This window comes from Marmota flaviventris, chromosome 9 (assembly GCF_047511675.1).
Source record: "Marmota flaviventris isolate mMarFla1 chromosome 9, mMarFla1.hap1, whole genome shotgun sequence".
In the NCBI taxonomy this organism is placed as follows: Eukaryota; Metazoa; Chordata; class Mammalia; order Rodentia; family Sciuridae; genus Marmota; species Marmota flaviventris.
Window position 1 is genome coordinate 14,559,634 of NC_092506.1, and position 22,223 is coordinate 14,581,856.

Consider the following 22,223-nt stretch of genomic DNA (forward strand, 5'->3'; position numbering starts at 1 on the left):
TGAACTTGAGATCCTCCTGCCTCAGCCTCTTGAGTAGCTGAAATTACAGGTGTGTTCCACTGGGCTGGCCAGAAATTATTTTAAACCTATTTAGAACCTGATTTTCACAAGTTATTTAGCATGAAAAAAAAGGGAGGAAAAAAGAAAATCCCAGGTTGAAAAACCCTTGACGTTTCCAGGCAAGGCTGTATCTAGCACATACATATGGTCCCACAGGCAACAGCTGGGCTTTTCCATATAAAAGCACACTCTTCCTAGAAGCATACTTTTCACAGGAAGCATTCATGAACTCAAAATTTCTATATGTCAGTTTTACAAATATCCATAAATAACAACTGCAGAGAAGTGTTTCCTGAACACACACAAAAAAGGAGTTTATTTCAAGAAAAGGGATAGTAAAAGCCTGCCTTCATTTCTGTGTAATCGTTTCAATTGTTTCCACTACAACCATTCATAACTGAATGTTATCCTAAAGTCATGGTTGGACAAGCAAGACTTTGAGGTAAAGAACCTCATTCAGGGGCTAGGATTGTGGCTCAGAAGTACAGCACTCGCCTCGCACGTGCGAGACCCTGGGTTCGATACTCAGCACCACAAAAAAATAAATAACTGAAATAAAGGTATTGTGTCCAACTACAACTAAAAAAATAAATATTAAAAAAAAAAAGAAAAGAATCTCATTCAGTCGGGTATGACGGTGCACACCAATAATCCCCCACAACTCAGGAGGTTGAGGTAGGAGGATCAAGAATTCAAAGCCAGCCTCAGCAACTTAGTGAGGCCCTAAACAACTCCGTGAGACCCTGTCTCTAAATACAATATTTTAAAAAGGGATGGGGATGCGGTTCAGTGGTTAGGCATCCCAGTACCAAAAAAAAAAACCCTCTTTCAAAGCCAAGAATAATAAACCCAAACAAAACCTTTCAATCCATTCTCTGACAAAATTAAAGTTACCTCTTAGATGCTTCTTGTAGAAACAAAATGGTAGGAGTAACTTGTATTGCAGTTATTTTAATCTAAAATATTGAAGTCTCTGAAGAAATTATTGTAAGATACTCAAGCTTTGCTACCTGTTTCTCTACCCCATTCACACCACATTTTATTAAAAGCAATCCATTCTCATACCACCATTGTTTTGGATAACCCCATCCACACAACTCCCCAAAGTTGTCTACTAAAAAACCTTTTTCCCCCATTAAATTAAAAAAGTTAGCTTACCCACCCATAAAGTCCATTTATTCCACAATATAAGAATCTACATCTAGCTGGCATGATGGCCCACACCTGTAATTCCAATGATTCTGGGAAGCTGAGGCAGAAGGAATGTAAATTCAAGGTCAGCCTCAGAAATTTAGTGAGGCCCTATGCAAGTTAGAGACTCTGCCTCAAAATAAAAAAATAAATAAAAATAAAATAAAAAGGGCTGAAGATGTAGCTCAATGGTAAAGAGCCATGGGTGAATTCCCTAGTATAGGGGGGGAAAAAAAATCTACATCTAACATTGAATCTCAGGTTTGAAGTTTTTTGTTTTTGCTTCTGGTGTCAGGGTTTGAACCTAGGGTCTTGCATGAACACACACTCTAATCTGGGCTATAATCCTGCCCCAAATCTGACGTCTTTTTTCTTTTTCTATGTTTTCTTTTGGGTCTAAATCTCAGGTTCTAAGACCTTAATCCCAGAGACTTGGGAGGCTGAGGCAAGAGGAACACAAGTTGAAGGCCAACCTCAGCAATTTAGTGAGACCCTCAGCAACTTATCGAGACCCCATCTCAAAATAAAAAATAAAAAGGACTGGGGATGTAGCTCAGTGGTAAAACATCCCTGGGTTCTATCCTCAGAGAGAAAGAGAGAGAGAGAAAGAGAGAAAGGAAGGAAGGAAGGAAGGGAGGGAGGGAGGGAGGGAGGGAGGGAGGGAAGGAGGAAGGAAGGAAGGAAGGAAGGAAGGAAGATATTTAGTCCAACAGACAAATGAAGTTTGAGTTCATTTACCATTCTAATAGCAAATACAAGGCATTACTATGAGCTCTGCATTGTTCCACAAATTTTACATATCAAATCATGTAATTGTCACAACAATCCTATAAGACGGTTAATATTATCCCCATTTTACAGACAAGACTAAAACACAGAGCAAACAGAGCAATTTGCCATAGGTTAGTAAGTACTGGAGCAAGATTTGAAACCAAGCAGTTTAGTCTGGCTTCAGCATCCATATCCTTAAGCACTCTGCTATGCAGCCTTGTCTCACCACACTAGTGAAACAGATTGGAAATTACCTTTTTGGTCAGCATATTGGTCAAAAAACATACAACAGGTTGGGGATGGAGCTCAGTGGTAAAGCGCTTACTTAAGCATGTCTAAGGACCTAGGATATATCCCCAGTATCACAAATTAAAAAAAAAAAAAAAAAAAAACAATAATAAAACACTTAAAGCAACACTTGGTGTCTGAGTAAGTGACCGGTATACAGAAGTTACTGTACTATTCATGCAAACTTTCCTGCAAGTTTGAAATGAAAATGCTAAAATCACTTTTATCATCATATAATGGGAAACGTTTTGTGAAAACCATGAAAAATTACCTATCATGAACGAGCACAGAATGCCTTAAGAAAATCTGGAGCCAGGCAAGGTGGTACACTCTAGCAGTCCTACCTACTCCAGAAGCTAAAGCAGGAGGATCACTTGAGCCAAGGAGTTGAAGACCAACCTGGGCAACATAGAGACCCCTCTCCAAAAAAAACCCCCAAACTGCAGCTGGGGTTGTAGCTTAGTGACTGAGCGCTTGCCTCACATGCGTGAGGTACTGGGTTCGATCCTCAGCACCACATTAAAAATAAATAAATAAATAAATGAAACATGACAAAGATATTGTGTTCATCTACAACTAAAAAAAAAAAAAAAACAAGGGGGAGAAATGAATTACAGTAGATGGGGTAGAGAGAGAAGAGGGGAGGGGAGGGGAGGGGAGGGGATAGTAGAGGATAGGAAAGGCAGCAGAATACAACAGACACTAGTATGGCAATATGTAAAAAAGTGGATGTGTAACCGATGTGATTCTGCAATCTGTATACGGGGTAAAAATGGGAGTTCATAACCCACTTGAATCAAATGTATGAAATATGATATGTCAAGAGCTATGTAATGTTTTGAACAACCAATAATAAAAATTTAAAAAATAAATAAATAAAAATTAAAAAAACCTATGGATCCTTATAAGGCCCGCTCTCTACATGCCTGATTTAAATTGCCCAAATCATTCCAATCAGACTGGACCCAAAGGACAGGAAGGGGCTCTAAAAGTAAGAACTTTTAGACTGGACCCAAAGGACAGGAAGGGGCTCTAAAAGTAAGAACTTTTAGACTGGACCCAAAGAACTATCCTTGAACCAGATCAGTAAATGCAGACAGGCCCTACATATATATATAATATTTATAATCAAGAACAGTGTATAATATTTAATAATCAACATGAAATTCCCAGTAAATTAAGGAGAATACTTCCAAAAAATATATATGACTAAACACAAAACAATAACACCCTAACTTCCCCCTTTTCACTCCTATCCAGAAGAGTTGTTCTTGCCTCCTACAATCATCCTGCCACGCTATATCAGTGCTCTATTGGAAGCATTGAAGGTAGCTGCATTTTTTAGGCAAAGCAATCCCTATTTCAGCATTGTCTGATTTTAACCTCTTTTTCTGAGAGAAAGGAACATGAAAAAATATTTTTAGTTATTTCTTTCCTGATTACCTACAGTTCATTCCTTTAGGCAAGTTTCCTGTTACTATCAGGATTCTAAACTACCCATGAAAACTAATTTTGGTTCTTAAACTCATAAACTTTCCAATACACTTAACGAACAAAATCTCCTAAAGATCCATGACTGAAGCAGTGATAAAAACCACAACGATAAGCTGGGCATGGAGGTGCACACAGCACAGGAGGCTGAGACAGAAAGATTGCGAGTTCAAAGCCAGCCTCAGCAATGACAAGGCGCTAAGCAACTCAGTGAGACCCTGTCTCTAAATAAAACACAAAATAGGGCTGGGGATGTGACTCAGTGGTTGAGTGCTCCTGAGTTCAATCCCTGGTACCCAAAACCAAAAAAACAGCACAAATGATATCAGGGGCTATGGATGTAGCTCAATGGTGGAGTGCTTACCAGCATGCACAAGGCCCTGTGCTCAATCTCCAGGCCTACCCCGCGCCTCACCCCCTCACCCCCCCACCCCCTACCCCCACCAAAAAAAAAAAGACACCAAACATGATTTCTCGGAAGCACTGATGGTCAAAACTATCCTTCCACACTCTTTGTGTTTTTATTAACAGGTAGAAAAACACTCTTTCCAACCAGGGCTGAAAGCAGTACTTCCTTGCTGCTGCCCTAATGTGTTCTTCCCTAAAAAAATGGCTACATTTTAGATTTTCAGTGGTGAAACTAACAGCTTCTGAAATGAATGACCTAGGTCCCTTGCTTTTTACACACCCCTTTCTTGGGCTGCTTGCAGGAAAGGAAACAGGAGTAAAGTTAAAATCTTTACTATTATTTCCAGAAACTTTGCTTAAAAATGAAAGTAAAAGTTTCAAAACCACATGGAAATATTATTAATTTATGTTGTTTTGCTTCTTATCTCAACTTCCTTTCAAGCCTTCCCCACAAAAGTTCCTCACTAGCTAGGTGGTGGATCAGGCCTGTAATCCTAACATGGAAGGCTGAAATATGAGGACCACAAATTCAAGGCTAGCCTCAACAATTTAGTGAGACCCTGTCTCAACATTAAAAAAAAGGTTGGGGCTGTAGCTCAGTGGTAGAGCATCCCTGGGTTCAATCCCTAGTATTGCTAAATAAATATCCCTCAATGATTACAATCAAGTACCTTATTTAACCAAGGCTTTCGAAGCACCTTAGTATGTACAGATACTAAGATAGATACTAAAGGATTCAGAGGTAGGAAGATAGTACCTATACCCAAGCAGCTTAGTCTAGAGGTAAAAAAGACAAAAAAGAGAGAGAATTTTAATATAGTATGATTACTATGGTATTTGAACTACCTCTCCCTGCAAGATGATATCATTCTAAACCAAATACCTGAAAATTCTCTGGGAAAATAAAACTTCACTGATAATCAAATGCAGTTTGAGACAACTGTAGGAATTTAAAGGAATTAGAACCAGGCACAGTGGCACACACCTGTAATCCCAGCCACTAGGTTAGGCTAAGGCAAAAGGATGGCCAATTCAAGGCCACTCTGGGAAATATAAGGAAACTGTCTCAAAAAAAGAGCCAGGCTCGCCCGCCTATAATCCCAGCAGCTCGGGAGGCTGAGGCAGGAGAATCACAAATTCAAGCCAGCCTCAGCAATAGCAAGAAACCAAGTAACTCAGTGAGACTCTGTCTCTAAATAAAATACAAAATAGGGCTGGGGATGTGGCTCAGTGGTTGAGTGACCCTGAGTTTAATCCCCAGTACCAAAAAAAAAAAAAAAGAAAGAAAAAGGAGGGAAAAAAAAAGGGACAGCAATGGCACACAAATGGAAAGATCCCTGTTCTAAAAATAATATCCATTCTAGCATATTCAGCTCCCCAGGGCTCTAAGGAAAATGGATCTTTTACATACATACATTATCCCAACATGGGTGCTGAAGGAAATGGGAGAAGGTTGGAAATCTGAGTGACTACTGATCCTACATAAAATGAAACACTCCTGCCTCTTGTAAGTTCATTTTAGTTCTGTTATTTCCATTCTCTCTGAAGAATGGCAGTGTATTAGTGGTTAAGTCATTGGACTTTGTAGTCAAGTCAGACCAGGGTTAATCCTGGCCTCCACCATTTACAGGCAGTAAAGATTTTCAGCAAAACTGTGCTTCTAGGTTTGGGTTTTTGTTGGAATTAAGTAATAGTTTGTGCAAAATTATTAGCACACCATAAAAAACAATGAGGGGAAAGGCAAGAGAACCTGGCAGTTACTAACAGAGGACTATCATGTACCAAAATAGAAAGCAAAAATTATACAGAGCTAATCATTTTATCAATAGATAGTGATCTGTGCTTAATTTATTTGCATTAATCTTATCTCACCCAACCCTGGAGAGCAACTACTTCATAAACCAAAGGCTCGACTGTAATTATTGGGAGCTTTTCTTTTTTTAAGATCTCAAATAACCTCAATTTTATACTAGCTGGCAGAACATATTCTAGTCACTCTGTCCATGCTGGAATCCTAAGAAAGGTACTAGAACTCTAAAACACCCAAAAGAGACTCCACCTGGAACACGGATCACTACCTTACTCACATAACAAAGAAACCAACAGTATTATATAGGAGACAAACAAGGAAAGAAAAATCTGTACAACTCACAGTGATCATCATTTTTACCCCAAAATCAAAATAAAGAAAAAAACAAAAAAATTACAAAATAAAAGATTTTCTTATCTGTACCTTTTACTATAATTCCTCGGAAAACAACAACAACCAGTAGTGAGGTAAAAGACAAATCTTCCATCTTATCACCCCAAAGGCTCTAATACTACACACAAATCAAAACAATGCCTTAGTTCATAGAAACAGTCCTAGACCCTAGTTAACTGCAATGTTCACTGCAGCTACACAAAGCTCAGTATTTAAAGCCGGACCCAAATCACCACTCAGTCATCCAGAACCTATTTTCAAACTGCCTTTGTACTCTTCCTTCAGATTCTCTCATCCGTCCCCCCTAAAGGTTGAGTGGGAAACCAACACTCCGACAGTCCAGCAGCAACATAACCAACCCTCCAATGAAACCTCCCTAGTATGGAGTTAAGGTAGAGAGCACATTTGAAAGAAAATCAGAAAAATATTAAACAAGAACTATGCCGAACAGACTGTACACACTTTTTATTTTTAATTTACTTGTTATGAGACCCAGACATCAGAATTTTTATGTAACCCTTACCTAGTTTATATTGAGAGGAAGAACAAAGTTCTGTCTCCTCCTGAAGCCACAACCTCACAAGGATGAAATCATCTTTCAAGAAATGTTCTCATTCTAGAAAGGAAATTCAAGGAAGTGTTCTAGTCTGAAAAGAATGGGTGGAGGGGGGCGGTAGGAAATCAGAGGAATATTAAAGATACATACCAGTTTAAAGCTAATGAGCAGCTTATACATTAAGGCCCATCTTGTTACAATTAGGGCAGTATCAGCTATAATTTTCGGACTGATTCGCATTTCAAAAAGAGGAAGAGAACACCCTAGCTTTCAGCTACTGATGAGTTGGCTATATGATTATCTGGAATCAGTACTTTTACAAAAATATATGTGCAAAAACAAAACCAAACAAATCTTAAGGTTTAAGACACGAAAGCACAGTCATGCCCTTCAGTTCTAACAGACTTCCGACTTAAAGGTAAATTAACCAAACAAACTCACCTCCAAAAAATAACTTTCCAGTTGACTTAAAAATAAAAACTCTCCTTTTTCTTTCTCAAATGCATTTTAAACACCAAAGTTTGTGTAAATGGTTTCTCTTAGCTCACCTTATTCAACCTATGGACCTTTCAGAGACCACAAAGCTGAAATTTTTTCAGGTGTATTGCCACTATACTCAAGTGAAATAAAAAGCATGATTAGAAGTTCTACCCTTTTAAGTACATACCAAGTGTTACCCTATTACAGATTTAACATAACAACCTCCACAAATCTTTGCCATCAAGGGTTTTAGGAGGAGAAGGATCTGTCAATTCAGTTAACAGAGATCCATTTGTTTTCTTTTATAAAGCAAAGCTGGGAGGCTACATCTAGCAGGCGAGTGAGGCTCCCACCCACCACACCTGGAAAAGTAAGAGGGATCCACCCAGGAACAGCAGGGCTGAAACCGATCTGGGCCGTTCAAACTCTCTATGGGGGAAAAAACAATACCATTTAAGCTGCAAAGCTCCCTGCAACTTTCCATTTCCACAAATCCAATGGTAAAAGGAAAAAAGAAAAAGTTTGAAACACATGAAGAACCATCTGTATAACTAGCTTCCGACCCGGACAAATTCCTTTCCCAACCCACACACAACAAGCCAAAAAACCAACTTTTGATTTGGGCTCTGAAAACAGAAATATGTTAGCTTAATTCAGAAAAAATATAAAATCAAAGAACACACCAAAATGTAAATTCACACAACTTCTCTTACCCCCCTGATTCCATTCAGTTCCCAGTATTGGATCTAGAAGTTTGTTTCCAGGTCTTGTAATATTTTACCTTTTTAAAATAATAAAATATCAAAATCCCTCAAAGTATTGAAAGTAGAAGGAAAAAACAATTGCTTAAAAGTCACCCATCAGCATAACAGACTCTCCGTTTTTAAATTCCCTCTAGTTACCGTCAGACAAAAATTCGACTTGGCTTATCCTCCTTTGCCCGGCTGTACACACATTTTTTTCTTTAAAAAAAAAAAAAAAAAGCACACACCTCAAATGTGGACTTCTAAAAACCAGTCCTTTGAGAAAGAAACCCAAGGCTTCGCCAATGTGCTGAGAAAGACAAATCCAGCAAAGCAGCTGATCTTCACCACCTCTTCCTCCTTTCAGGATCTTTTCTGCTTCTCTCTCTCTCTCTCTCTCTCTCTCTCTCTCTCTCTCACTCACTCTCTCTCTCTCCCTCTCTCTCTCTTTTTTCCCCCCTCAGATCCAACACCTAAAATGGAAGTTGCACCCAGCCAAAGGCAAGGGAGCCTGGGTGGTGACAAACTGATCTGGCAGCCCTACCCCCTCGCTTTCCTAAGTGATGTCAGCCCCTGCGAGCTTCCAATAGGAGCCAAGCATAAATCAGAGAGCTGACCTTATCCAATAGGAAACTTTATTATAGGAAATTAAAAAAAAAAGAGAGAGAGAGAGGAGGAGAGGAAGGAGACAGGGGGAAGTTTTATATATATATTTATATTTAAAGCAGAGACTATACAATCTCTGAAGAATTACTGCAGAGCTCAGGGGGTGGGCGTGTGAAAAAACAAGGGCTTTTTAGAATGGCATACTTAAGCATTTGTTCTCTTTGATGGGGGTTCTTGCTCCCTCTCCCTACCTATCCGGGTGAAGAAACAGAAAAGAGCTGATGTTATTTGCCTGCTGTTTGGTTTGTTGCCTTCTACCCCAAAGCATTTTCCCAAAGAAAGATAGGACTACTGTGTGTTGATTGGGATGGTAGGGAATATCGGGGGTAAACTCTCAGTTTCTTTGTTTTGGTTTAATTGCATTAGAGCTAATTAAAAATAAAATAATAAATGACTGAACTTGTTAATAGTTTTTAGTCTCCATACTCTGAACCAAAAGGAAGATAGGAATCCACTGGGCTGTTAAGAAAATCACTGTCTTCCCATTTGTCCCCAAATCAAAATAAGGTGAATTTGTGGGGGAGAGTAAATGGCATCCAATAAACAAGCAATATATCTGAAATGGTTAACAGCGTAAGTAGTAAAGTCTTAAGAAAATTTGATTCCTTTGTGAACTTGAAGCTTAAGATTATCTGATTCGTATATATATATATATATTTTTTTTACATTTAACCTAAATAAAGGATCATACAGGTCGTATTCTTCTAAGTTAAGAAACATTTTTAAGACTGTTAGACCAGGAAGGAAGACAGGGGTGGGGTTTTTGTTTTTGTGTATTGTTACTGGGGATTAAATCCAGGGGCACTTTACCTCTGAGCTACATCCCTTTTTATTTTGAGACAGGATCTTGCTAAATTGCCCAGGCTGGCCTCAAATTTGTGATCTTCCTGCCTCAGCCTCCCAAGACACTGGGATTACAGGCATGTGCCCAGCTAGTTTTATTATGCCTAACAAAGACTACTATTTTGTCACTCACTAATTACTAAACAAGGATGATAATGTTAAATTGAAGGTTTCTTTCTCTTGCTTACTGAAAAATCTAAAACCTTTAGATTTACTAAATGAATCTTCATAAAGTTTTCATAATCTAGGATAGAGGTGAAGTGCATAGATTCTGTAGTCAGACTCCCTGGCTTCAAACTCCACCTTTGTAAGTGCACTGACTCAAGTCCATGTACCACTTGACTCAATTATATAATCTCTCTGAGCCTCAGTTTCCTTGAGTATAAAATGAGGATAATATCTATCGCCAAGAATATGAAAATTAAGATACACATAAAGGCTTTTAAACCATGTATAGTGGTATAGTATAAACTATATTATCTATCCTGTCCCCAAAAAACATTCCATGGCTCACCATTATCCAATAATAGCAACTCAATGGAGTGTCTACCAACTGAGAGTCACTTTGGGCTCATTACCTCTAACTTTTAAAACGCCACCATTTTACAGATGAGGAAATCAAAGCTCAATTAAGCAAAGAAAATTGCCAGAGTTCATCTGGCTAAGAAGTGACCTCTACATCAATCTGACTCCATAGCTGAGGCTCTTTGAATCACCTTACAATACAGTTAGGATAAAGGCCAAATACCTTGTTGCTTTCAAAGTACCATATTTATTCACTTAATACATTAAAGTAATCTGGGCTGGGAGTAGAGACACATACCTGTAATCCCAGGGACTCAGGAGGCTGAGGCAGAAGGATCACAAGTTCCAGGTCAGCCTCAGCAACTTAGCAAGAACCTGTCTCAAAATAAAAAATTTTAAAAATGACCGGGGATGTAGCTCAGTGGTACAGCACTGGGTTCAGTCCCCAGTACCACAAACACACACATTAAAGTAATACTTATCAACCATAATCTAATCTTGCTTATCTAACCTGGAATTTCACTTCTCCTCAGCATGAAGTGCCCATTTAATCAGGCTGATCTAGTCATTATTTACCCCAGCATATTTGGTATACAGTCTTAAAGATCCTCATACTTGGTAGCCAAGACCAAACAAGCATTCAGCACTTGTTTGATGGGTTTTAAACAAACTAGAATGGGAAATGAATACATTATCACAAAGATAATGAACAGCCTTCAAGTCTCATTATCTAAGAATCTTCTCCCATTGCTTTATTGTATCTTCTACCTCTGCTCTCCACAGCAAGTTCAAAAGCCAAAGATGATTGTCAGAGGAAAATAATTTGCACAAGAAATGTTTGATGATTCCCTGGGTTCCAGATCCGAGCTCTATTCTAGAATGTTCTGTGATTTTCTAGAGATGGATTGGTCTTGTTTTCTCCACCACATCACTGCTTACAACTTACAATTATTTTGTCTTCCTTTCTATTTTGCTTTCATTTGTGTGTTTCTGTCTTCCCCACCAGAAGATAAGCTCCATGAAAGCATGAACAGTGTTTTTCTTGTTCATGGTACATTCCCAGAGCTTAGCCTTATACATAGCAACAGTGGAAAGAGTGAATGGTCTCTGCTTAGTAGTTATAGTATTCAGGACAAGCCATTTAACATGAAAGAATGTTTGTGGAAAACATTAAAAATAGAATTATATAAATAAAAAAACTCAATGGTGAAAAAGATGTTAAAATTTAAATTTATCTAAAACAGCTATCTCCAAATAAAGCATCACAATCACTAATACTAGTAGATAAAGTTATTTATGCTCAGTTTATTGAAAATAGACTAGTTCTACTTGGGTTAATTTGAATACCTACAGTGAGTCAGGCACTCTTCTGAAACGTAAGATAAGAAGGACAAGTTTCCTAATCCCATAAAGCTTACTTTCTAAAGATAAAAAAGATTAATAAGGTAAGGGCTGGGGATGTAGCTCAGTGGTAAAGTGCATGCTTAGCAATGCTTAAGGCCCTGGGATCAATCCCCAGCACCAAAAGATTATCTTATTTATTTATTTATCTAATAAGATAATGTTAGATGCAGCACTATGTACATTTAAAACAGATTGATAAAAGTAACTTGTAGCATGCTCTAGATTGGATGTCAGAAACAAACTCTGGAAAGGTGATACTTAAGTTGAAATCTAAATAGCAAGAAGCAGCCAGCTCTGAGAAGGTACAGGCAGTCTTTATTCTTAATACCAAAGCCCCAAGGTGTGGGCTGAAACATACTGGACCCAACAGAAGGTGCTGGAAATAAGGATGGAGGGAGAGGTTGAAAATCAGAATACGAAGGGTTATGTGGGTCGGAGAAAGGAGTTTGGGTTTTTATTCTTAGAGGAAAGCTTGACTGTGGGGTGATTAAATAGAAGGACGTGATCTAAATCCCATTTTGAAAAGATCTTGTAAATGGACTTATACAGCAAATTAATTAAAGAGGAAGCAAGTGTAAAAGCAAGATTAGTTTGAAGGCAATTGTATCTGTCAAGTTACAGTAACAGGGATTTATATTAGAATAGCATAAAAATGGAGAGAAATTAATGGCTTGAAAATATGTTTTTGACACAAGAGCTGTTTTTTGTTTGTTTTTTTCTTTCTGTTTCTCTTTTGTTTATACACATAGAACATTATATTCAGTGCTCTTCTTTTGTTTTAGGTATTGGGATTGAAACCAGGAGTGCTTTACCACAATGCTACATCCCTAAGCCCTTTTATTTTTCATTTTGAAACAGGTCTCTCTAAGTTGCTTAGGACCTCACTAAGTTGCTGAGGCTGGCCTCGATTTTGCAGTCGTCCTTCCTCAGTCTCTGGAGTCTCTAGGATTAATAGACATTTGCCACTATGCCAGGCTTCAATGCTCAGTCTTAAAAATCTCAAAAGTTTAACTTCCCCACCCACAACCATCATCACATACAAAGATAGAAAAATAAGACACAATAAAATGATGAAAGATTAGGAAAGAACTGAGGGGGAGTGGTGGGTATTTACAAAAGAAATGGGCCCCAGGGGCAGGGAGGGCAGATAGCTCTGTGGTAGAGTGCATGCTTAATGTGTACAAAGCCCTGGGTTTGATTCCCAAAACCAAAAAAAAAAAATTTAATTATCAATATACAGCACAATATTATGTAATGACAATTCTAGCTCTAAAATAGACTTAAAATTATAAATGTCAAGAAGAAATGAAAATCATCAACTCCCCCCCCCCAAAAAAAAAAAAACAAACAAACCACTAGCTATTTGTACAAATAAAAACAAAATATTTTTACTCCTTTCTACCCTCTGGTGGCTACACATCCAAAATTCATCATTTTTGTTTTGTTTCATTTCTCTCTCTCTCTCTCTCTCTCTCTGAAGTCTGTCATTTCTGAAGCCCTGGGATAGCCACTTATCATTCCCTTTAGAAATTCTTAACACAAATAGGGTATTACATTAAAAACAAACTAGTGATTCCTCTTCTTTAAAATAAATTTCATCCTGATGCAAATAATAATGATGAGATATAATATTTATATTTTCCTTATACCTCCACAAAATTGTCTATCCTTGTAGTACACCTCTCCAATCAAATCTTGATTCTTCAGCAACAGATGCCATAAATAAATATTACTTTTTTTTTTTTTTTAACATGGTACTGGGGATAGAACCCAGGGCCATAAATAAGTATTGTTCTGCCTTCACTCTTTTGCTTTCCTCACTTGCTTGCTTACTTGCAAGCAAGTAAAATCCGTCCTCCTTCGGCTGAGTTTTATGTCCTTTCAGAAACTGCTTCCTCTTCAAAACATGACAACTACAACTGAAAATGTCTTCTGTTCCTTGTTCCTTTTCTCATCTTAAGAACGGAAGCTTCAAACCAGGAAAAATACTGGATGACTTGAAAATGCACTCCTCACACCACTATTTCAGCCAAATACCTTAAATGGGTTTTTTTTGTTTTTGTTTTTGTTTTGTTGTGCTGAGGTTGGACCCCAGAGCCTCTCACAGGCTGGGCAAGCCCTGTACACTGAGCTACACTCCCAACACTCAAATCCTTTTAGAAAATGTGTTAGATACCAATGAAGACATATTTGAGAGCCCTGTATGACTCACCCCTCTTTTTGTCATTTTGCAGGTTCTCCTCTTCTTAAGCAACTTCCTTTCTACCTCCAGCTGGCTTCAGCATTTTTTTAATATATTCAGCCATTTCGCCCAGGGCAAACGCAAGACATCACCGGACATCTACCCAGGGGGCAGTAATGGAAGCCAGGGCCTGGGTCCTAATGCACAGGAGGGAAAGAACTGCTGTCTAGATTTATGCCGTGGGTTTGCATTCTTTGTAAAGGTTTTTACCTCGAGATCATTTAATTTAGCATCACTCCTGAAACAAGTCGTTTCCCAAGAGAAGTTGTGCTAAATAAATCGTCTGTGGAAGGGCACAGGAGACCACTGGGGCGGGGGGGGGGGTGGACGTCTACAATTCTGTGGGTCAACAGTTGTCTGAGATTCGGGGTCGGAATGGAATCAGGGGAGAAAGTGAATTCAGAAACTAGCGCAGGGAGCTTGTTCCAGAACCCCTCTGGCCTCAGAAGATACCTAGACTCCAGACATGGGGTGCGAGTGGAGACACCAGCCAGAGACCCACAGGTGGAGGAAGGCATACAAATGGAGATATATTGATGCCTTTGAAGATATGCTTCAGACATACGGGCTGTTGGTTCTTTCTTTCCGTTTCTCTTTTGTTTATACACATGTGCCCTTCCCTCCTTGAAGCCTGGCGGAGTCTAGGCAGGTCCTTTGCAGCCTCTTCAAGGGAAGGAGGAGCTGTCCTCTAACCTCCCCGGCCCTCTGTCTCACTGCTCATCGAGTGCCAAGGGACCAGGGGGGTCCCTTAAGAATCCCTCCCTGGCGGGCCCTTCCGCCTACCTCTCGCAGCCCAGCCATCTTCCTGCAACCCGCAAGTCGCTCGAGACTTAGCCTCCCGCCCAAAGCTCCGCTCCTTCTCTGATTGGTTCTCCCGGGGGCCTTCGGCCAATGGGGATGACGTATTCAGGCAGACGTGGGCCGAGAGCTGGGAGGAGGAAGGACGTCGGCCCCACGACGAAGCTTGCGCGAGGGCAGCGGCGCGCGCGGTGTTGTGGCGCGGGGCCGCGTGGACTCAGGCCGTGGCTGTCACCACTGCCCAGTGCATGTGGGTGCCAGGATCAGCAGCACCACGAGGGCACCAAGGGAGTGACTGCAAAGCCCGTGTGGTCGGAGGTGGCGGTGAGGGCCAGCCCTGAATCCAGGCCTCCGGGATCCCCACGCTCCATTCCCAGAAACCTTCGCGCCAAGAGGTCTCTCAAAGGAGTTGGGCCGGGGCGCCCAGCTTTGCAGGGCCTTCCCTAACGCCCTGCTTTCTCCTTCAACCCCAGTTCCTTCGCTTCTGGACGAAGAAGGGAATCGCTCAGGCCGTTGGCCCACCTGCGCTGCGCTGCTTTGCTCAAACTGTTGGCAGGAGGCTAGACATTGGTAGGAAGCAAGGCAGGCTGGACAGAAGACCCAAGCAGAGACAGCACGTCAGGAACAAATCCTACTGCAAAACCATTCCAGGTTGGCTTCAGGGGCAAGGGCAGGCATTGGTGTTTTGGAAAGCTTTCCTGGGGCCCTTGCAACAGCTGCCCTCCTCCACCTATGGTTCTCTGTCTGGGATGGAAATTGAGCCCACCCTTTCTTATTTTCCCACTTTTCTTTCCTGATAGTTTTGACGTGAACAATTCGAACCCTCAGTGCCACCTGACTGAAAACTTCATGCCAGGACAAGAACACAGCTCTGCAGTCAGTGAGTGTGGGTGTTTCAATGCAAAACAAAACAAAACTTGAAATGTTAATAGGCGTGAAGTCAGAATATCAAGTTTGGTTGGGAGAGGTAGAATGCTTACCTATCCTTGCTCCATTGTTAGCCAGGTAATTAACCAAACAGACAAACCTAAGGCCACATTTTTTTCAACTTCCAGGGTCAATCAGGCTCACTTTGGCCTAGTACATTTAAACCAAGAGAGGCAATGTCTTCCCACTCAGATCTTCTCTTTATTGTGCACCCTCTGCTGGTTAGTGTGATAACACAGAGAAAAGAAGATGCATACAACTTCCTACAGAAAGTTCTATACCCATTAAAGTGTTAAATTGAGGATTATAACCATGGAACCTAGGGGATGAAGTGCTCAGGAAGAACGTTAATAGCACTCTAGGAGTGAGTCTCAGCAGTAATACGAATGAAGAAGATTGAAGGATAATAATAATATCCATTTGGGGGATAATAGTTATTTTGTGCCACGCCAACATTGTGCTAAGCAGTTTTACCTGTGTTGACTCATTTAATTTTTAAAACAGTCCCACAAGGTAAGTATTGTTATTCCCATTTCATGGATGAGAATGTGAGACTGAGAAATCAAGTCACCTGTGTGAGATTATACAACTATGCTACTAACAGAGCCAAGATTCAAACCTAGCCTTATCTCTGAGCTCCCACATGTAACCACTATGGTGATATTATTTACTTATGATACTAGCGATGGAACCCAGGGTGCTTTTCTTCTGAGATACATCCTCAGACCTTTTTATTTTTTATTTTGAGGCTGGGTCTCTTAAATTGCTGAGGCTGGCCTTGAACCTGTGATTTTCCTGCCTCAGCCTTTCCAGTTGCTGGGATAACAGGCATGCACCACCATGTCAGGCACCAAGAGTATCTCAAGAGAGAATTTCAAGCCAGGCTTAGTGGCACATGCCTGAAATCCCAGGATTTGAGAGGTCAAGGCAGGAGGATCAGTTTCAAGACCAGCCTTGGAAATTTAATGAGCTCCTCAGCAACTTACAAAGACTCTGCTTCAAAGTGGAGAATATAAAGGACTGCAGATGTAGCTTAGTGATAAAGCACCCCTGGGTTCAATCCCCACTATTGAAAAAGAGAGAAAGTTACCCTTAGCACAACTTCCAGGGTTAATGTTTCCCCAGTTCATACTATACTTCTTAAAATAAATAAATAAATATATATATATTTATTTATATTTATATTATTATATTATATTATTTATATTTATTTATTAATAAATATATATATATTTATTTTTGGTACCAGGATTGAACCCAGGGGCACTTAACCACTGAGCCACATCCCAGCCGCCCCCTCCCCATTTTTTTTTTTTTTTTTCTTTTTAAATTTAGAGTCAGGTCTTGCTGAGTTGCTTAGGACCTCCCTAAGTTGCTGAGCTTTAAACTTGTGATCTTCCTGCTTCAGCCTCCCAAGCTGCTGGGATTACAGGTGTGTGTCATCACACCCTGATCAAAATTTCCCTGTCATTTCAAAAACAAAAAATATTAGGTATAACCATACCTCTGAAATGAATTATCTCACTTACAGGAATCTGATCCGTGAAAACCTAGGTTCATTAGGTACTACCAACATGTGCTCTCCTGCCAGTTCCAAAATCTTATACAGGAACCCTCGATTTCTCCGGTTAGCATTTCTGCAGCTTCATCACCAGCAGCAGAGTGGTGTGTTTTGTGATGTCCTTCTGCAGGCAGAAGGTAAGACTGGTAGGAACTCAGCTGGAAATTTACCATAGAATAAATAAAATGAGTTTATTGGTCAGGAGTGAAGGAAAAAAAACAGAAGAATATTACTTCCTAGTACAGTAAACTATTTGGTAAACAGATTAAAAAAAAAAAGCTGTATGTTTCTGGGACAGTTAGCTTTCAGGAGTGAAATTGTGACTTTTTTTTCTCTCCTAAAAAATGAAACTAATTATAAAGTTTTGTATACATCAAAATTCCTTAAGATATGGATATCAGGCTGGAGATGTAGCTCAATGGTAGAGTACTTGCTTCCACGTATGGGATTTGATCTCTGGCACTGGAAAAAAAAAATGGATATTATCCTTCCTGGTGATTCGAGGCTGAGCAAGAACATCAAAAGTTCAAGGCCAACCTGATCAACTTAGGGAGACCAGAGATATAGTTCAGTGGTAATGCTCTGGGTTTAATCCCCAGTACCAAAAATAAAAACAAAGGATTGTAGTTGGGCTCTGTAATTCTAGCTACTTAGGAAGCTGAGTAGGTCTATCTAGGCATCTGAGCAAGTCCCTGCCTCAAAATAAAAAGTATAAAAAGTTGGAAATGTAGTAGAGCATCCCTGGTTTCAAACTCCAGTATGCCAAAAAAAATGTATGTGCTATTCAAGTGAGGAAGAGCATAGTCTGTAGCCACATTCTGGATTTTAATCTTGTCCCTTCTACTTACTGTAATTGTGGGGATCTTACCAAAGTATGCCTCAGTTTACTCATCTACAATACCAGTAGCTACATCACAGGGTGTGGTGAATAAATGGATTAATACTGGTAAAACCCTTAGAAGAATGCCTGGTGGCACATAATGACTCCAGAAAGTTATTTAAAATTGACATTTGATTAGATATATTTAGAAAGATTAGATTCAAATGACTGAGGCAAGAGGATGAATGGGATACTTTATTTTGGTGTCGAAATTGGGAGGTTTGGGGTGGCGAAATTTCCTTTCCTTGGAAGGTTGCATTGGAGTTACTTGTGAGGCATCCATGTAGACATGCCAGCTGTGATGTTTGGTATCACAGGAAAGGTATCTAGGTAGTGATAGGGCTTTGGGGGTCATCAGCAAGGCTTTGGTAACTGAAGACATGGGATAGCCTGATTGATATGCCTGGAAATTGCCCATAAAATGAGAAGGTAGCTCAGAAGAGACCACTCCCTAGTAGGCAGCAGCAAGATCTCAGGAAAATTGAAGCCTGATTGTTTGCCTCTAAACCTACTGTTAGACCACATGCTGTTCCTACAAAATTCTGTGAGCTCTCATGTGTTAACACTATTTATTCAACAAGTATTTGATCTACTTTGTGGCAAGCAGTGAAATGTAAGCCCTGTTTTGTGGCAAGTAATGGTTATACATCAGTGATATGGCCCCTGTCCTCACAGAGTTTACAGTGTAATGGAGATGGCTAATTCCCATTCAGGTAGGTAAGTGCAGTGATAGTTGTGGAGTACCTTTCTGTGCCTAGGAGCACCAAACCCATACTTGTGGATTGAAAGGCTTGCTTTCTTGGGGTGGGTGGCAGTATTAGGGATTGAACCCAAGAGTGAAGAGTGTTCTTCCACTGAGCTACATCCCCAGCCTATTTTATTTTTTTGAGTCAGAGTCTCATTAAGTTGTCTAGGCAGGCCTTAAATTTAACAATCCTCCTGCCTCAAATTCCCAAATTGCTGGGATTACAGGTATGCATCACTACACCCAGCTGGAGAAAGACTTTGTTTCTTTAATATTTTTTGTGTTGATAGGCCTTTATTTTATTCATTTATTTATATGCGATGCTGAGAATTGAACCCAGTGCCTCACACATGTGAGGCAAGCGCTCTACCACTGAGCCACAACTCCAGCCCCTAGAGGAAGACTTTTTGAATGAATTTTTGTGGGCTAGATTTTGGATTATTAAAAAATAAGCTAGCTGATAGAGAGGTATGGCAGAAGATTCCAGGCAAGCAGAAGGAACAAATTTCTCCTTTTATTTGAATTTCCATGGGGAAAAAACTATGAGAAGGGGCAATACATTTGGGTCGTTAGTCTATGCTTAGTCCATTAACATGCAAGTCTACATGACAGTCTGTGTGTTTCTCTCCAGGTGAGGCAGTTCCAGCCCACTGCTGCATTCTGTCAGCCTGCAGCCCCTTCTTCACAGAACGCCTGGAACGGGAAAGGCCAGCTCAGGGTCGGAAGGTGGTGCTGGAACTGGGGGGCCTGAAAATCAGGACACTTAGAAAGTTGGTGGACTTCCTGTATACCTCAGAGATGGAAGTATCTCGAGAAGAAGCCCAGGACGTGCTTTCTGCTGCGCGGCAGCTCCGTGTGTCTGAGCTAGAATCTCTTCAGTTAGAGGGTGGAAAGTTAGTGAAGGCCCCTCAAGGCCGAAGACTGAATCGAGAGTGCTTACAACCACCAAGTGCTGCACCAATCTCTGCCAGAGTGGTGGCACCCATACGCCGCCCACGAACTCCACTGCCTGTTACTCAGACTCCTTGTCCTCTTGGGGCAGTTAGGTTGAAGTCTTTGGGGAAAGAGGAAGGTCCCCAGGAAAAGGGCAACCGACCAAATGCTGAGAACTTGTCAGGCACTCTTCTGCTCAAGAGGAAGGCTAGAGCCTGCCTGACTCCCCAAGAGAAAAGCTCTCCTCCTTCAAGCCACAGTCAGGGACTTAAGGAAAACAAGGATGACTCTGTCCTTGGTCCTACAGCAGTTTCCCCACCCAGCTTGTACCCCGCTGTGGATGAGCGATTGTTGCCCAGAAAGATCAGGCTAAGTCGCTCAAAGCCATCTCCTGATGTCTGTACATCAAAGCCTAGCATTTTAAGTGGGTCCAGCACAGTGCCCACAGCCCCTGGCCGGCGTCTTTGGCGGCAGAGAAGTATAAATAAAGAAGCACCAGAGGACAAACAGAAGCCAGGAAGAGCTAGTCCTCTACAGAACACCCCAAGCCCATCTGGTCTTGGGAAGGCAGGTGGGAATAAGAAGCAGAGCCCTGAAGTCAGAGCACCCAACTCAGACTCTGCAGAGGAAGGGCAGATTGGGAGAGTAAAACTTCGGAAGATTGTAAATGGGACCTGCTGGGAGGTGGTACAGGATCCTCCCCTCAAAAATTCTCAAGATAGCTCCCAGATCCCAGATCCCAGGAGAGACTTAGAACCTCCAGGGGCTCAGCTATCCTCAATTAATGAGCAGGAAATGCCATCTACTAAAATAGAACTCTGTCAGGACTCTCCAGTCTCTAGGCTACAAGACTTTCTGCTCTCTGTTAGCCACTCCCCAGGCCACTCTGTGGTGAAGTCAGAGTTTGGGTCTAGTCCAGAGCTGGTAGGGAAGGAACCCATGATGAATATTGACTGCAGAGAGCCATATGCATTTGATACAGCTCTGCTCAGGCAGCCCTGTGAAGCGGAGGAATACCGAATCACAAGTGCTGCAGCCACCAGTGAGCTGGAAGAGATCCTTGACTTTATGCTCTGTGGCTCAGACATTGAGCCACCTGTTGGGTCTTTGGAGAGTCCTGAGGTTGAGGGCTGCAGAACCCCTAGTTATCACCTGACAGAAACAGGAAAGAACTGGATTGAAGGGGAAGAATGGTGTTTACCAGACATGGAACTCTGGCCCAGAGAACTCACAGGATTGGAAAAGGAACCTGTTAGTGAGAACAAAGAGCCAATTGAGCCCTTTAGTCCCCTTGTCATGCCTTCTGAGAACAAAGAGCCAATTGAGCCCTTTAGCCCCCTTGTTATGCCCTCTGAGGTGAGTGAAGAAGGAGTGCTTTCAGTGGGAGACTCTTGGACTCCACATCTTGAAATTACCAACTCCCAGCCACTGGATGATCAGGGAGACAAACTTCTCCATATTGACTCCCCTGACCCTTCCCAAAGATCTTACAGGGACCTCTCTCCTCCATGCTCAAACTGGGCAGAGACTGAGCTAGACGTGTCCCTAACCATGGATGAGGAATTATACCCTGCTCCAGAGGCCAGCAAGGAGGCATTTGATAACTCTGAGTTGCTGGGCCCACTTCCTGACAGCTCTGAAGATGAGGAAATTGATGTGGTGGACTGGACAGCAGAGGGGAGGCTGGGGCCCGCTAGTGTTCCCTCTGTGTGGCCTGATCCTTCCTCAGAGTCAGAAACAGAGGTAGATATACTAACGTAGTAGAGAGGGGAGGGGAAGTTAGGGGCCCTGGGAGGGTGGAAAGTGTTGGCTAGTAAAAGGCTTATTTATTGGCAGAAACTAGCACATGCCTTCTCCTCTTAGTGTAAGAGGTAGGTCTACCCTGACTCTTTGTAGGTTCCCTCCTCCCCTCCCCAGGCCTTGGGAACCAGGCAGAAGTTTAGTAGTATCATAGGTAGAAAATTATGAACTTGAACTATCTTATTTCTTTGTAATCTACTTTCCAGTTAGTGACAAGTGAAACAATAAGCTGTGTGGTCCCCAACTCTAGTGGGTCATAGGTAACAGCCAAGAACCAGGTCTCTCAGTTCACAAGGCATTGAGTCTGCAAATTCAGGGAAAGTTCTGAGGTGGGGTTTTGTTTTACTTTGAGCCTCTCAAAATTTAAAAAGGGTTGGAGTTATTACTCAGTAGCAGAGCACAACGTGCCCAGCATGTAAGAGGCCCTGAGTTTGATCCCCAATACCACAGAGTAAAAAGAGAAAAATATCCCAAAAGATGTGAAACTATGTTAGGCAAAACATTAAGTGGGTGGGAATGATTGATAGGACACTTCCAGCATCTTATATTTGTGGGGCTTGTTCACTGCCAGTATGTGAAGTCTAGGTAAAACCTCCACAGGGCCAGAAAGATGTACTTCCATCACTTCTAAGAAGTGAATTGAAAAAGATAGTTGCTTTTTAAAAAAATAAATTATTTACTTTGCTCCCATAGTTTTTATAAGTGTTT

The 22,223-nt window shown here is 41.1% G+C and overlaps 2 protein-coding genes across 13 annotated transcripts in view; one reads left to right on the plus strand and one right to left on the minus strand.

Annotated features, from left to right (window-relative positions):
• Ctnnd1 (catenin delta 1) overlaps positions 1 to 8,707 on the minus strand; it is a 51,144-nt gene extending 42,437 nt beyond the window's left edge. For 8 of the 12 annotated variants that reach the window (XM_071616145.1, XM_071616144.1, XM_071616146.1 and 5 more), the window contains exon 1: positions 8,440 to 8,707. The gene's annotated coding sequence lies outside the window, so the exon portion shown is untranslated. Of the gene's footprint in view, positions 1 to 6,935; positions 7,060 to 8,439 lie in introns of all 12 variants that reach the window. The other 4 variants (XM_071616147.1, XM_071616141.1, XM_071616139.1 and 1 more) reach the window with 2 other exon arrangements.
• Positions 1,274 to 21,476, plus strand: Btbd18 (BTB domain containing 18). The gene is made up of 6 exons (XM_071616919.1): positions 1,274 to 1,336; positions 13,864 to 13,984; positions 14,664 to 14,993; positions 15,047 to 15,239; positions 17,128 to 17,294; positions 19,414 to 21,476. The coding sequence occupies exons 1-6, from the start codon at positions 1,274 to 1,276 to the stop codon at positions 21,474 to 21,476; spliced, it is 2,937 nt and encodes a 978-aa protein (XP_071473020.1).
• The last annotated feature ends 747 nt before the right edge of the window (positions 21,477 to 22,223 follow it).